Source organism: Balaenoptera borealis (assembly GCF_965194805.1).
Source record: "Balaenoptera borealis genome assembly, chromosome: 5".
Classification (NCBI taxonomy): domain Eukaryota; kingdom Metazoa; phylum Chordata; class Mammalia; order Artiodactyla; family Balaenopteridae; genus Balaenoptera; species Balaenoptera borealis.
In genome coordinates this window covers 111,347,090-111,361,670 of record NC_138862.1, presented here as the reverse complement: position 1 = coordinate 111,361,670, position 14,581 = coordinate 111,347,090, and the positions used below count along the sequence as shown (strand labels likewise).

At 41.9% G+C, this 14,581-nt stretch overlaps 1 protein-coding gene across 7 annotated transcripts in view; it reads right to left on the bottom strand.

Moving 5' to 3' along the window:
• The window catches only part of PLCH1 (phospholipase C eta 1), a 225,755-nt gene that overhangs the window by 191,157 nt on the left and 20,017 nt on the right, over positions 1-14,581 (bottom strand). For 4 of the 7 annotated variants that reach the window (XM_082394321.1, XM_082394314.1, XM_082394317.1 and 1 more), the window contains exon 2: positions 6,605-6,723. In XM_082394321.1, coding sequence (XP_082250447.1) covers positions 6,605-6,683 — 79 coding nt within the window. In that variant the 5' untranslated portion in view covers positions 6,684-6,723. The other 3 variants (XM_082394316.1, XM_082394320.1, XM_082394319.1) reach the window with 3 other exon arrangements.

Below are 14,581 nucleotides of genomic sequence, written 5' to 3'. Positions count from 1 at the left end.
TGTGAATGACCTCAACACGGAAAGCATGACAAAAGAGAACACAGTGGGTTCTCTTTTGTCAGCAAAATCCCATCAAATTAGATTCCCGATGGGGAAAAGAGGCCGAGACATCTCACCATGGATTTTTATAAATCTAGATCGTTGCTTGGCTCTGATCAATCCAGCTACACAACCTTGCAAGAAGCAAGCACAATAAAGAACACTAGTACCTTTGGGGAAAGAAAGTCTCTCTAATCCAAAATGTTCGTGGACAAGGACCAGCCTGGAGTGGCTCTAGAGAGGTCCAAGGGGAACTGTCAGGGGTGAAGAGGGTGGGATTCCATCCACTCAAAATCACATGACCTGAGCCCCTGTTACGTGTACAGCCTAGGCACCCGGAGTGGCACAAACGTACTCTGAAGATTAAAATCGGAGCCCCCCTCATTCCCAGAGACAAGCAGGGGAAGAGCTACAAAAGAATAATTCAGAGGCTTCCTAAGGCCTGTGGGAGTAGCCCCCATAACAGCGTGAGAAGAAACAGAGAGATTGAGATCAGGAGGTCTGGGAGGAGGACAGGAGCAACTTCATAGCCAGCCCATCCTCCACAGCCCCCAGCAGCCTGCAGAGCTCCATGTGCAGAAACACGGAGATAAGAGAAAAGGCAGGGATCAGGGAGTTGCCCAAGAGCCCTCAGGGCAAGGGAAGCCAGGCTTCAGCCAGAGGGAATAAGAAATAGACAACGGGTGGGGCTGAAGGGAGACAGCGGGTCCTCTCTGCAGAGTCCTTGGTGACAGAGGGGTCAGGGTGAAACCAAACATCCACAGAAGATGGAACAGGAGAGAGAGTCTTGATCATCTCACCGCCACTAACATACAAACTGGCCGGGGTGCAGCTCAAAGACCTTTGCTTTTCCCCCATCTCTCTTCCTTGTACCAAAATCTGAGGATCTAGGCCTTGAATTCCTCCTTCAAGGAGAAGAACTATAGCAGAGCCAAATGAACGCCCACCCTGAACCCCTGACAGACAGGTCAGGCCCACGATGCAGGTAAGGGAGAAGATGGGATTTAGATGAGTTTGAGATTAACCTTTTAAACTGGATTAGACCCTCAGTAACCAGAAGTAGCCAGAAAGTAATAGAATCTGCCCAAGATGTTGCAAAGAGTATTTTTTAAAGTAGTAATCGGTGAAAAATAAAACAATTTTGTTTATATGCTACACCAAGTTGAGAATGTTCAATAAACCAGTTTGGTCATCATGGAGAAAGACCAAAAAAAAGGAAAAAAAAGGAAATGAACTTTGGATTTTGATATAAATAGCATTTCACTGAGACTTTCCTTGACAATTTTCTCTGTCTCCAAGGGATGAAGGAAGAACACATGTTTCCAAAAAGTTATAGAATAAGATTGTTTCATACTAGCTCACATTAAAGTTTGTGTTCTAACTAGATATAAGTATCTACTTTTGTAAGGCCTGAAGGGCTGGCTCTGATTTGTCTCGGGCAAGGGAAGAAGTACATAAATGAATTTGGTCAGTTAATTCACTGCAAATTCCCCAGCTGGCCTCTGTTTAAAAGTGGCCTGAGGAGGGGAAGTGGAGAAACAAGGATTTCTTGAAATTTTACCACTTAGGAAGAAGTTTAGAGGTCATTTGTCCTAAACTGAAGCATTTTGCTGACATGGAAACGTAGTCCCAAAGGGACAACTCATCCAAAGCAACCCAGAGGGAGGGTGGCCCCTGCAAGATGCCACACCTGGGACAGGCCTTGCTCCCTTTGCTGAGCCTTCACTGCCTCTGGCATGTTCGCGAGATGCCCTTGAACATCACAGACCTGAAAGTATACCTGCCCTCTGTGCTTTCTGCCTGGTGGCCGTGGAGGGAGGAGGGGGAGACTTGAGTGTGGGGCTAAAGAGGAATCTTCTGGGCAAGGCTGCTTCCAGAATTAGTTCTATTATATCATTTAAATGACTCAAGTACATTCTCTCCCTTTAAGGCCTATCTTTTTTTTTTTTTTTTATACTTTCTCTCAACTGTCTTTGAAATTTTTTCCATGCAGTGTTCCTCTAAGAGATAATATTTTTGATCTTAATGATGTTCACAATATCTTGACTATCACTGCATTAGCAGGAATTCTCTGTGCACTGGTATTTTTCTGGACCTAGAAGAGGATGTAGGTACAGTCATTGGCCGGAAAAGCTAGGCTTTGACTCAGTAAAGAAATGACACTCTGATAAAAATATCTAGTAACGCCCCAAACCGCTAAAGCAGGCAGGCTGCCAAAGTCATACCTTGCTAATAAACCGGCCTAAATTAATGAGAATCGAAATTCATGCCTGCATAATTTCATTCTCCTTTCATATTTACCAGGCCAGATCTGGCATTCTTCTTTTTTACAACGAGGATGGAATTCCAGTGAGAACTTCTCCACTCTTCTTCTTTGAGTATAATGACGTTTGTCCTGAAAGCTTGTCAGTCCTAGCTACTGGTCTCTCCATGTTTGGGAGGGACTCAAGAACAACCCTACACACACACACACACACACACACACACCCCCCTAAAGGGAAATGCAGCTTTTTGCCAGTGCAAAGGTAACTACAAAGTTTACAATCAAACAAGAATCTTACTCCTCTTCATTGCCATCTTGTCAGCCCTCTCTTCCCATGTTCTGGCCTGTAGGACACTCCCGTTCACCACACATCCTGTTTGACTACACAGAGACCACAACGTTGCTGCTAGAAGGGAACTTCGGAATCTGGAAAAACCCTCATTTTAGAAATAGGGAAACTGAGGGTCACCTAGGTGACAAAGGCTACACAAGTGAGTCATAAAAATGGAGCTAGAACTCGTCTCTGGGGTCCAATTCAAGCCTACTTTCCTTTACAAACTGGCAGTCCAGTTTCTGTCCTACATCACCAATTAGGCCTCTGGCCAGGAAGGGGAGGCTGGCTAAAAACTAACTGTTTAATTAACTAAATTAATTAGTTTGATTAGAAGTTTGTTGTGAGGCAAAGTCAAAGTACATATAAGGCACTTTTTAAAAAGACATACTACATAAATATTTAATAACAGAACTATCCTTAATTTTATCCCTAGATAGTAAGAGACACTCGTAATTCAATTCAACACCTTTCTAGTCTAGATTTGTCTTGGTCATTCAGAAACATTCATATAACAACATGAGAGCAACAGAAATAAATTTCAATATAGTAAGTAGGGGTGATACCATATAACTTACAGGAAAGCAACATCACAATTTTTTCCAACCTCACAATTTTTCCAACATCACAATTATAACTAGCAGTGCATGAAAACAAAAATTAAGTCACCTCCAAGTAGGAAGGAACTCATATGTTTGAAAAAAGCTTATGTGCATTAGAAATTGGATATATATAAATTGTAAATACACTGATAACAGGTTTAAGAATATGTGTCCCAGGTCAGAAAAAAATGCTGCAATTCACGACAGCCAAGAGAAAGAGCTGAGGGTACAGGTAATTTTCAAATAAAAATAATTCATGAAAATATAAGCCATTAAAGCAAGGTTCATACTACACAAATTATTCTTTGCTCAAGTTTTTTCTCTATATCAAACATGTTAAAACAAAAGCCAACTAGAGAAAACCTCTGGCAATTGGCTTCTTTGATAGGCTCAAAATCCCTTTGGATTCAAGATTCCCTAAAAATCTGGGCAAATGCCAGACAAGTGGGAAATACAAAAACAGTTCATCATAATGCCTACCACGGGTCCTCTCCTCACTGACACTGAATTAAGTCAATTCAACCAGCTCATTTCTGTTACCTAGTACCCACCATTTCCTACCTTTTCCAGGTATTCCATTCCTACATCAGGATTGTTGCGAAGACGAGAGGAGATAAAAGACTGGATAGAAACACAATTAGTGTTACTCTTTGTGTTGTGGGATTGTGGGTAATTTTCTACATTGTTTCCAATGAGAACCTACCTCCTCTACACTCAGAAAGGGAGGCTATGAACGGTGCTTTATGAACTGTGAAACAGTATACAAATGTTACATTTTTATTTTTACTTTTATTGACCCCCTACTGCCCACCTAGTCCTCATTTTAAGGTGGTTCCTTTCTCCTGGGAATACTGCTTAAGTCTGGCTAGCACAATTTGCACATCTGAGTCTGCATATTCTAAAAGTCTATTATCTTGCAGAGGAAATGGTTCTTTTCTGTTTATAATGGAAGGAGTTTTGTTTCTTTTTCTTTGGCTTGATTTGGTTATGTAAGGAGAGTTACCAGCAGACCAGGAGAAGCCCCTCTAAAAGAAATCTGACCTTTCTGACTCAACATGTCCTGTCCCCTATCTTTTCTCAGAAATGTTCAGAAATCATCTACAAAGATGTTATCACTAGCGCTCCCTTGGCTTAAAATATACCAAGACTCCTCACAATCCTCCATAAAGTTAAATAAATTCCTGTCTTCACAGACATTACTTTTCTGCAGAAGTAAATATAGTGGAAGAGAAGAGGCATCATTCTTTCCTGAATTACAAATCCTTTGGCATACAGATCCAAAATGATATTTTAACTATCAGAAATACTTAAAGCTACTGCTTTATTATAAATGAACAGAATCATAATTCTAACTGGCTTTAGTCCTTTTAATCTTGGGAAGATTTGATATCTCTAAATCTTCTCAAATGAGTAATTCTTCAACGTAAGTAATCAATTCATATTTTAAGTATTCTACTGCCCTCTTGTGAATCTCATGTTCAGAGACACGACAGCTCACAAAATACATGCAGCAACTGTAATTCTCAGAAATACTTCAATGGAATCTCAGAGACTAGAACTAGAAAGAACCTAAAAAATCATCGAGACCAGCACACTCATTTCACAGAGAAGAAAACAGAGATCCTGAAGGATTACATAACTTGGTCAAGATCAGACATGGCTAGTTAATAGCAGAGCGAATACTGTTGAATAGAACTTAAACCTCTCAGAGTGTTAATTTTTCTATTAAAATGGAGTTGCAGCCTGGAAAAAAATAGCGGGGTTTTGGAGTTAAGCAGATATGAGTTTGATTTTAGATCACCACTTCAACAACCTCCCCAAACCTCTGTTTCCCCATCCATAAAATGGGATGAATAATAACTATCGCAAAGGTGTTGAAAGGATTCAATAGGATCATGTTCCTCAAGCCCTCAGCAAAACTATCAGCAATACAGTAATTCACTAAGTGGTAACACAGCTGTAACAATACATAGGAAATTGTTTTTAAGTTGTTATAGCCTTTGAGATATCTGGACAAAGGTATTCTAAAATAATGAATGAATAAAATCTGAACTTTTTCAAAATTGGCACAAAACTTGGAAAAAAAATGCTAATTTTTCTAACGCCTCTGTTTCTTTATCATATTTATTCTTTTTTTTTTTTTAATATAAGTAAATTTGTAACAGAAAGCACCACACAGCAAACACTGTGTGAGAGATGAAGCAACCAACAGGGTCATTAGATGAGGTTCACAGGGAAACAAGCAGAACTCAGTGCCAGCGTGTTAAGTCACCATATCTTAGTCTCCTTTGCTAAGAGGCTGTCGCCACTGCAATGCCAAGAGAGCCAGCATGGAAGGGTAGAGGCTAGAATTTTAGATCTGACCTTGCTAATAACTGGCTATGCCAACTTGGGCTGGTCATTTCATCTCTGCTTCCCTTTCTTGACCTGTAAATGAAGGCATCCTCTATGAAGTAAAGTCGGATATAGTGAGGTGGCATAATGAACGTGAAAAAACATTGTAAAATGTGCCTTAACAAAGTAAGTAGGGTTAAGTTTGTTATCTTAAACTTAATCTAAAGCAATAAAAAAAAACCAGTAAGTCTGCACTAAATTGGGGAAGAAAAACCAAACTTAGAAAGTTGAAGGCAGCTTAGATCAAGGATTCTGTTCAGCAGCACTCCACTTCTCATGAAATCTCTCTCTTCCCTCTACAATTCCACCAGCTCTTAATGGAGATTATTCCAAAAATTCTGCCAACACATGAATCTCTGACTCTTAAGTAAATTTCACTCAAGGGCATCCTGATACCAGGATTGACAGAGCTTATCCCTGGCTGTATATCACAAAACAAATATGCCAGCAGGGTAAAGGCAATTCACCTTAGTTTGCCATGAAAATGACTAACGTTGATTATTCTCTGATTTACAGCTACAGTCATCCACCCTGATAGTTATGGTTAAGTGCCCTCACCTGCTCTGATTTTACGTGGAGCCTGATAGAAGGCACACACCATGCTGGTTATAAGCCCTGATTGATGATCCACCGATATTAACCGAGCACTAGCTATGGGTCTAGCTCCCCAAATTTCAAACATCGGAAAGGGATATTACTGGAGTTGACAGTGTAGTAGAAGAGGAAAGGCACCGACATAAACTAACCTGAGAGGTAGAAAGTAACGATGCCGTTATGGTTGCTGAGGTGCAGGCACACAGCTTGCAACTCTGCGGAATGAGTCCAGTGGGGATTCTTGGGTAATTTTTCATCAACAAGTTAACTCCCGCTCTTGGTTCAACCCAACAATCATACCACATTTGCATCCAGAGTGCTGGAATAAAAGTGCTCTCAGAAACAAAAGATCCGCCTACAGGAGTAGAAAAGGCAACTCACCGTGAAACAGACTGTTGTCCACCAGAAAATGCCTGCGGTACTGCACACAGTTCCTTTTCTCCAAGTTCCAGTAACTCATTGTCAGAAGACTTCTGGCACAGCATCAAAACCAAATTGCTCTGTCAAGGGAAACGGAAGGAGACGAAAATGAAGAAGGCGGAAGCCACACGCTCACGCTGGCCGCCTGACGCCGTTAGTCCCCGGGCATCAGCGGGCAGCACGCAGGCCTCACGCCTTCTCCACGTGGGGAGCTAGAATGCCCCAGGCCCCAAGAAATTCCCCACAAGTCTTCCCACTGGATAGAAGGTCACTTAACGTACCACAACAGGAGCTTTTTCTAATAGCACCTTACGGGGCTCAAAGTTACCGCTGTCCTGGGGGGGAAAAATCAATCCACCAACGGAGAACAAGTTTCAGAACTGGTTTACATGCTCCAGGCTTCGCCCACACTCAGCCAGGACTCAAACCAGTCAATGCTGGTAGCTTTTCAGGAAATCTCAGTTTCAGGCGGGGAGGGGACTAACAGGAGGGTGACTGTCATTCCCAGTTTCCGACTTCTGTGTCAGCACCAGTCTGGTGGACGGCATACCTGATCAATCCAGGGAAATCTTAGAAATTATAATGGCGTCCATGTAGCCACGGGCCAGGCAAACACAGTAACAAAGGCTGCCTCCCTCTCTTGGACTCACTATGGGTGTCCATTTCGGGCCCCTAGGGCCTGCCTCTGCCCCCTGTAACCAGAGCCGGGTGAACAAGCAGCGGGCCCGCTCCTCCAGAAGGCTTGCCCCTCCACGGACGGAGAAACACAGTGCTAACCAGAGCGAGGACTTGAAAGGCAGAGATGCCAGCTGACGAATTAGACTCCTCCAGAAGCCAGTGTGCATAACCCAGTACAAGGCTCCCTTTGTTCACAGGATTTGGCTAAAGCAACTTTTCAGAATTCCATCTTCTTTTCTGGTCACAGAATAAAGCCAGGCAAAACCAAGCAAGGCTGGCATGAAGGAAAATCCACAGGTGGGAAACAATTTGTCTATCTGTCCTATTAAAGCAATCTAGACTTTTGTAAAGGCACTCCAGGATGGAGTCAGTACTGAAAACAATAAATGATCAGAGCTGTGCCTATTCATTAATGGAACCACAATTGGTGTAGGTTCCTAAAGCTTTTGCCACAGCTTCTCCTTGGCTCCCTAAGCCTCAGGCTTCCTCCCTCCCCTAACCGTAACCTATCCTACCTTTTCTCGGGCTCCAGGAGACCTTGCTCCCCCTTCTTCTTACCCCACCCCCACCTGGCTAAATCTGGCTGCTTCTCCCACTCCCTGGGCCTGAGGGTGAGTCCCATCACGCCAAGATACAATCACTCAGGGAACCAACTGTAAAATAAGATAGAAAACAGGTGATTATGGAGACAACCCTCCCTGCCCCCTCCCCACCCAGTACTCCATACTACAAGGATTTCTTTCAAAAAGTATTTTAGTTATACAGTTAGATATGTTCAGTTTTTAAAAACTCAATACTGAAACTCGAAAAAAATTTTTTCACTGAAAATCCCCTCTTCCCTCATTTCATGTCTCTCTCCTGGAATGACCACTTTTGCTTGGTGTGAATCATTCCAGTCTTTTTTATGCATTTATTTATACATATATTCATGTATTCGATTTTGAAGACATGTTTTTTAATAAGAATACCTTTTTTCAAGAATTGGAAATAATTTTCAGTAATATCAGTAGTAACTATTTCCTACAAAAGTATATTCATGATTTATATTAGACATATTTTACAAAAAAAAAGAAATATTTTAGGTTACACAGAATTAAGGAGAACTGTCTGTATTCATGCTAACTTTTCCTTACTAACTTGATCTTATGGTTTCATGTGTCATTCTTTTTTTTTTTTAACATCTTTATTGGAGTATAATTGTTTTACAATGTTATGTTAGTTTCTGCTGTATAACAAAGTGAATCAGCTATATGTATACATATATCCCCATATCCCCTCCCTCTCGTGTCTCCCTCCCAGCCTCCCTATCTCACCCCTCTAGGTGGTCACAAAGCAACAGCTGATATCCCTGTGCTATGCAGGTGCTTCCCACTAGCTATTTTACATTTGGTAGTGTATATATGTCCATGCCACTCTCTCACTTCATCCCAGCTTACCCTTCCCCGTCCCCGTGTCCTCAAGTCCATTCTCTATGTCTGCGTCTTTATTCCTGTCCTGCCCCTAGGTTCATCAGAACCATTTTTTTTTTTTAGATTCCATATATATGTGTTAGCATATGGTATTTGTTTTTCTCTTTCTGACTTACTTCACTCTGTATGACAGACTCTAACTCCATCCACCTTACTACAAATAACTCAATTTCGTCTCTTTTTATGGCTGAGTAATATTCCATTGTATATATGTGCCACATCTTCTTTATCCAATCATCTGCCGATGGACACTTAGGTTGCTTCTCATGTGTCATTATTCTTTATTTTTCCCTCTCTGTTCATTCTCAATCCAAGGAAGAAGGATAGTGGAATCAGAAGATGAAAGAATAAGGTGCTTTTGTGTATAGTTAAAACACAAGCACATACCTGACTCTCATTTGGCCCTTCCTTTTAACCAGATGAAAGGAGAGAAGAGGATGTTAGAGTCAATGACTCACCCATGCTGCTAGGAAAAAGCAGCAGTGGGACTTGAAATCGTACCTTTGGATTGCAAACTCTGCTGGGTAGGTGTTTTTAAGAAGAGGGGACTCAGTTTAAATGGTTGAACTAGAACACAAAGGTATAAGTAATTGAACCCTATGGTCTCCAGGCTGTGTGTCTCCTATTTTGGTTAATCACTGGCATGTCTTACCTCCCCTGGCATCTGTTTGCTGCTGAAGGGCAGACAGTAAGCCACCCCTGAGTGCCAGACCTGAGCTGTGCACACACTACAGGCCCTCGGTAAACATCAGTGACGCCCTCGCTCTATGCCCCATTTCCTGGATTCCCTCCAGTCTGAGACTGAAGGAAGGAAATGCCCACTCTGGCCTCCAGAATCACAGCAAATGATTTCAAAATTGAGAGATAACTGGAGGTGGAGGTAATGAATGGAGCCAGTAGGGCTGAGGCAGGGGAAGAGACAGCTGTGCAATAAAGCCAATCTCAGCCACAACCAGATTTAGATGAACCAGGGGGCCAGCACTCACTAAGGGGAAGCAACTGAAAGGGACCTTAGAAATGAGCTCAGCCAAACCTCACATGGTGTAGCCAGAAGGAAACTGAGGCCCAGAAAGTAGGTGTAACTTGCAAGATAGCACTGCTAGCTAGCTATTCGAGAAAGCTGGCAGGAACCCCAGGCTCAGCAGTACCAAAGCAGGGATCTTTTGAGTGTTTCATGATCCCATTTGTGTGAACATAATGGGTGAAAATATCTACTAAAATATACTTTCATTGATTTAATATTTGCTATTTAATATGTTATATTTGGTACTCTTTATAGAACATACAGATCCCCAATCCTTGTAAAAAAATTAATAACTGACAGTGACTAAGGAACATCGGGTAGAGAAACAACTCATTATTAAGACTAGTTTCAAATCCTGCCTTCAGAACAAGGTTAATATGAACTTTTTTCGTGGATGGTAAAGTTATAAGAAATGCTATATGTATGTATTTTATTTATCTTTAACAATTTCTTTTTATCCATTTTTAGAACTTGAAACATGCAGAAAAGCTAAAAAAAAAAAAAAAAAAAAAATAGTGATATCACTTATCACCCAAAGACAACTACCATGGATACTGTGGTCTTTTTTTTTAAACAAACTACATCCTATTAGTTTGAAGCCTTTTTTTTTTTTTTTCACATTACTTACTAATATATTGTGACATTCTAGCCATATCAATAAACATACTTCTACAGAATACATATGTGATTTGAAAAAGAAATTGTAATCAGCTCTACTCAAAACCTCCAAACTCCAAAAACTCGAAAGCAGCAACAAGAAATAAAAGAAGCCAAGCAAGCACGCAGAGAGGATTCATCAGATGAACTAAAAATATCTAAAAAGTTGAAATGTTCCTAAGCCCATTTTTTTTAATTTATTTATTTTATTTATTTTTGACTGTGTTGGGTCCTCGTTGCTACGCATGGGCTTTCTTCTAGTTGCGAGAGCGGGGGCCATGCCTCGCCACAGTGCGCGGGTCCCTCACTACGGCAGCCTCTCCCGCCGCGGAGCACGGGCTCCAGGCACGTGGGCCCCAGCAGCTGCGGCTCGCAGGCTCCAGAGCACAGGCTCAGCAGCTGTGGCGCACGGGCCTAGCCACTCCACAGCATGTGGGATCTTCCCGGACCAGCGCCCGAACCCTTGTCCCCTGCATTGGCAGGCGAACTCCCAACCACTGCGCCACCAGGGAAGCCCCCCTAAGCCCATTTTATAAGCGATTAGTAACTTTTATAATCATTCCACATTTCTTTATTTTTGCCATTTTTTTCTGTAGATACATGACCAAAGTTGCCAGTGTCAAACTACAGGCCAGACATTAAACCTGTGGTGGCAGGACACCATGAAGAAAGAAAATATTAGAAATTCGAGGACACTTTTCACTAAGAAAAGCAGGAACGATTTTGATTAATAAGCATTTGTCAATGCGTTTAAAACTCCACAAAGGAAAGCGAAATCCTTCACAGCAACACCCATTTTAACTAAAGCCCCCTAAGAAAAAGCACACAGTGGCAGCCACTACTGGTTGTCCCCCTGCTTCCTCTGGTTTTCCTCTAGGAAACACCTTCTCCCACTTTCTTTCCATGAGACTTAGCTGGTGTCAGCTCCATCCCAGTTCAGGTGGGGACGTGGCTTAGGTCTAACAAAGCTGAGCACTGCCTCCCCCAGGCCATACTAGTACAGATGGTGCACACGGCCCACCTAATTCCGACCACTGAGAGTCAGGCATGGATGTCTGTCTGAACTGTTGGAGAAAAGAAACTTCCTTTTCTATTGGACTCAAGGTTGTGAGGCTGTGAAGTTGTGAAGCCTAGAAACCTAGAACTCCTGGCAGTCATCTTGTTACTACAAGAGACGAAAAAAATCTATGTGAGACTGGATTCAACCCAGAGGAATGAAGATAGGCTTGGTTCTACTGATATCATTTAAGGCACACCTGAAGCCAGATCTCTCCCGGTACTTTTTAGTTAAATGAGCCAGTACCTTCCCTTCCTTGCTTTGTTTAGTTTTGTTTAAGCCATATTGAGTTGGGTTTACTGTCACTTGCAACCAAAGAGTTCTGACTGATGAAATGTGTCAGCAAAGCAGAGTAAAGAGAGCCCACCGGGCAGTCATGAGCTCTCTTTTTTGGTTTCATCTCTAACAATTGACTCACTGGGGGACCTTGGGCCAGGTTTTTTGGCTGGTCCTCTGAGTTTCAAAATATGACTCCATATTTACTTGGGCTTTCCCTAGGGATGTGCTGCAGTCAAGTCCTTTGTTCTGGTAGTAAAGGATTCCCTCACACCCCTTGAAGGTGTATTTTAAGCAGAGCAAACCCTGAAATCTTTTCTTCTTTAGAATTCTCTTAACTGTTTTCACATGTGAGGCAAATCTATACCACTACTTTAACATGAGTTTTATGGAACACTACAAATCTGCTCAAGCCACTTGAATGGCTTAATAAAAAACAAACTATTTAAGTTCATATATGGAAATCAGAGTTCTAACAAAGGAAAAGGAGGAATAGGAGAATCTTAAAAGAGAACTTTGGGGAAGGCGGAATATATTCATATATGTGTATGTGTGTGTATATATACACACACACACATTTTTTTTTTCAAGTACAGGGATTTGTTACTACATGCTGACTATCTCCACCTCTTCACCTACTGTGACTGCTACTACCACAGCCAATTCTTCTCTGGCACCCTTCTTCCATAAAAACCAACACTCCCACTCCCACTCCTTTATATTCTTTCTTTCTTAAAAATAATATATTATTTGTAAATAATTTTATGGTTCATACAATATTTCCATTTATATCTTGCATTTTTTAAAAAATGATCCTTACAATAGCCCTATAAGTCATGCATCATTAAGCATGAGTTCAAAGAGGCTAATAGGAAATAGTAGGTTGCAAATTCATGGCTTCTGACTCCAAATCCACTGTCCCAGTCCCAGGGCTACACTTTGTCCAGCCGTGTTTCCTCCCTGACACTCCTTCCCTATGGAAAGAACCTAGAGTTGTATTACTCATAATATACAAGGTTAATTCTTCTCACCTCCACCACTCAATCCAACTCCACTATGGGTCAATGAAGTGGAAAAGCCAGAAGAAGGAGAAGAGATGACTAAATGAAACATTACTTATTCAAAATACACCTACCTTGTCCCTCCAGCCGGGAGACTTTGGAGTATACAGACTGGAGGGGATCCAAGCAAAGTGTCAGTTCTTTGAGAATCAAATGGTGGGAGGTTTCTTTGCAATGATATTTGAGTGAGCTGTTTGGACCAAGCTCAGAAACACCAAGGCCAAATTTTCGAGCCAGAAATCATTGTGAAAACTATCTGAGGGGTTCAGGTGCTTACCAAATTGCTAACAACAGGGAGGAAGGCTATAGCCAGAAATTAAAACAATGCATAAACTCACCCTGCTGTTGGAAAAGGAGTAACTGCTTCATGGGATGCAGTAAGGCATCAAGGGACAATGGGGAAATGTCTGACTGGATGTCAAGAGGCCAGAGTTGCAGCCCAATCCGCCCTCTGACTAAACAGTGTCAGGTAAATCTCTTCAATCCCCTGTGCTCGGGCTGCCTCATCTTTGGAACAAAAGATGAATGGTGGTGAATGAGACGCTCTCTCAGAGCTTCCAAACTTAATATTCTACATTAATAAGGACTATGGGCAACCCCTACCCCCGCCTAATATCCCCATCATTCAGCTGTAATTATAAATTAAAATAGCCCTGAGAAACCACAGAGTTAATTCCCATTAGTATACCCTTTAACTCATATGGAGAAGTGATTTCCTTCTTAAGCCTCGCTGAGAGACAAAAGACATAACTAATATGCTCTGACAGCAATATTCATAAAACAGGAAGTGCTTAGAAAAAGGAAGGCAGAGGGGAAAAGTCCCCAAACTGTGTCCTGCACCTCACAGCCTCTGACACAACACGTTTGGGAATTTCTGCACCAAGGTCTCTCTAATGGTTGAGAATTCAAACTCAGTCCAGTTAAAAGCTAAGATTTCAAAGACAGCTGCTCTTCTCTCATTTCTCCACTAATTTTAAGACAAACAAATCAAGAGACTTACACAGCGCAGGGATGGGATGGGAGGGCCCATGGCTCCTGTCCCCTGGACCAGGCCTAGACTAACAGGTTCTAAAGCAGCTCAGACGCCTGGGTCAGAAGGCCCTGGTCAGAGGGGCCCCACTCCACTCCACAGATGGCAGGTCACTATCCTCCCCTCCCCCTTCATAAGCTCCCTCCCCCACTTCCCACAGGTTTCCAAGCACTGCCAAACTGGTTGTTAAAGGGCTCTGCAAACAGCCTAATTCCATAGCTAGCCCCCTCCCAGCTATGTACACACAGGGAAAGAAATAAAAGGGTACTTTGTTCATTTTTTAAGGCTCACAGGGGACACCACTAAACCCCAAGTTCCCAGTGTGTTTTCTTTAAACGATCAGGAGCTGAAAATGCTCTGAGCTAAGTTGAGCAGTGAGATACAATCACCCTCCAAAGACACATGGATGCTTCATTTGAAAGGGCTGGTTTCAAGTATATAATAATAGGTATCCAGTGCTCGAAAGAGTTCATACCTTTTGGTTCAGTAATTCAGCTGCTGGAAATATATCAAAAAGAAATCTTTAAAGATACAAAAATGTATACACAAAAAATATCCACTGCATCATTTTTTATGATGCAGAAAAATTAGAACACTAAATAGTCAGCTACTGGGGTAGCATTGACTGTAGGATAGATATTAACAATTGTGTTCTGCAAAAACTTTGTAAGTGAACATGGAAAATG